This window comes from Lactuca saligna, chromosome 4, assembly GCF_052625555.1.
Source record: "Lactuca saligna cultivar CGN05327 chromosome 4, ASM5262555v1, whole genome shotgun sequence".
In the NCBI taxonomy this organism is placed as follows: domain Eukaryota; kingdom Viridiplantae; phylum Streptophyta; class Magnoliopsida; order Asterales; family Asteraceae; genus Lactuca; species Lactuca saligna.
In genome coordinates this window covers 112,545,632-112,547,580 of record NC_136420.1, presented here as the reverse complement: position 1 = coordinate 112,547,580, position 1,949 = coordinate 112,545,632, and the positions used below count along the sequence as shown (strand labels likewise).

The following is a 1,949-nucleotide window of genomic DNA, read 5'->3' as shown; positions in this document are numbered from 1 at the left end:
CGTAAAACGTTTCCCTCTTTTGAAACCCCAATTGCGAAGAAGATGGTGGACTTTAGTAGAGTGCAAAAGGAGCTTCAAGAATGTAACAGAGACATTAATGTCTCGGGTATAAGCGTAAACCCTAAATCCGACAATCTCACCAATTTGATCGGCACCATTCCCGGCCCGATTGGTACTCCGTACGAAGGCGGAACCTTCAAGATTGATATCAATTTACCTGGTAATATATTAAATATACAGTAATGCTACTCATATTTAGGTTTTCAGTCGAATGTTATATGTTTATCATCTTAATTCCAATTTCTGATTGATAAACATTAGCTAAGCTTGGATTCCATGTACGATCGATTCCATAATCCATAGCTTGTATACTTGAAACCATCTGTTGAATCACCAAATTTGAAAACTTTTATTTGTCAAATCAGGGATTAATCGATTCTGAATTTATGATTCATTTTTGGAAGACACGTCAAATGATTCATGTTGTATAAATTGCAGATGGATACCCTTTTGAGCCACCAAAGATGAAATTCGCAACCAAAGTTTGGTATGTATTTCCATATCGATTCATTTCTCATTATAACTGTTCCATTAATTCTCTAAACACACTAATCATAACGAACACACTAATCATAATGTTGTAATCGTCTTTAAACATTAAACTTTCTTCCTTTTTTAGTTTTTCATCCAAACATGACAAGATACTGCTATTAACTAATCATCATTGAAGGTTATATTTACATCTTAACAACTTAATTTCAAGGCACCCAAACATCAGCAGCCAAAGTGGAGCCATTTGTTTGGACATTTTGAAGGATCAATGGAGTCCAGCACTTACTTTGAAGACAGCTCTTCTTTCCATACAGGCTCTACTCTCTGCCCCTGAACCTGATGATCCACAAGATGCTGTTGTAGCTCAACAAGTAATACATTTCATTTTCATATTAACACACAAATTCACATAATTATACCAATTTATATGTATTCATCTTTTATTGGTTGTTTTTCAGTATCTTAAAGACTACCAGACTTTTGCAAGCACAGCTCGATACTGGACAGAGTCTTTTGCAAAAACATCATCTCTTGGGGTTGAAGAGAAGGTAAATATTATAATAATTATTATTTAGGAGTGAAATATTAAATAATATAAGGAGATTATGTTTAACAGTTTAAATGTTGGAATAGGTACAAAAGCTTGTGGAGATGGGGTTCCCTGAAGGGTTGGTTAGGAGTACTCTGGAAGTTGTTGGTGGTGATGAAAATATGGCTTTAGAGAAGTTATGTTCTGGGTAAAATATATATATGAATTTATTATATATTATATGTAGTCGAATTTAAATTCTCATTTGTGAACACACGAAAACTTTTGAAAATGAAAAATATTTGTTATCAGAAGAATTGTGTTTGAGTGTTATTGTTTTGTTGCAATATTGATCTAGGAGTGTATAAGTTATATAATCCATAGTAATGTAGTAGTGTAATAAAGATCGGCTACTTTATATTTGACACTTGCTTTATGTTTCTTTTTAACAACTACATATTAAATAAAAAAGGTTGACACATGTATGATAATTTATATGAGAACAGTTATATTTGTTAGTATCTATTTTACTAACTTTTAGATTATAAAGCAAATTAATGAAAATATAATAAAGCCTCTGTTGTTGACTGGGATACTTTTTATATTTTATAATATGTTAACGAGTTCTATTAGTTAATAAGTTTTGTAATAAAGTTTTTTTATGAAAAAAATAGGTTAAGGGCTCAAACACAATAAGTAGATATGACTATAGGCTTGATATGTAGTGACATTGGTTTAGATGTGTACAAACTGGATTTGTTTCTCGGTTTTGGTCGATAAGTCAAATTTGGATCGAGTTAAAACCCAATCGATTTCAAGCCTTTAGAGCAAAATTATCCAAATTTATAGGAGCTTGTTATTCTTTCAA

General features: G+C 31.6%; 1 protein-coding gene across 1 annotated transcript in view; it reads left to right on the top strand.

The window, feature by feature from the left end:
- UBC27 (ubiquitin-conjugating enzyme 27) overlaps positions 1–1,398 on the top strand; it is a 1,524-nt gene extending 126 nt beyond the window's left edge. Inside the window, exons 1-5 of the mRNA XM_078991065.1 lie at positions 1–220; positions 499–547; positions 764–923; positions 1,011–1,100; positions 1,186–1,398. The exon at positions 1–220 is cut by the window's left edge and continues 126 nt beyond it. Of these exons, the coding sequence (XP_078847191.1) occupies positions 43–220; positions 499–547; positions 764–923; positions 1,011–1,100; positions 1,186–1,293 (585 nt within the window). The 5' untranslated portion in view covers positions 1–42 and the 3' untranslated portion in view covers positions 1,294–1,398. The remainder of the gene's footprint in view (positions 221–498; positions 548–763; positions 924–1,010; positions 1,101–1,185) is intronic.
- Positions 1,399–1,949: the final 551 nt, after the last annotated feature.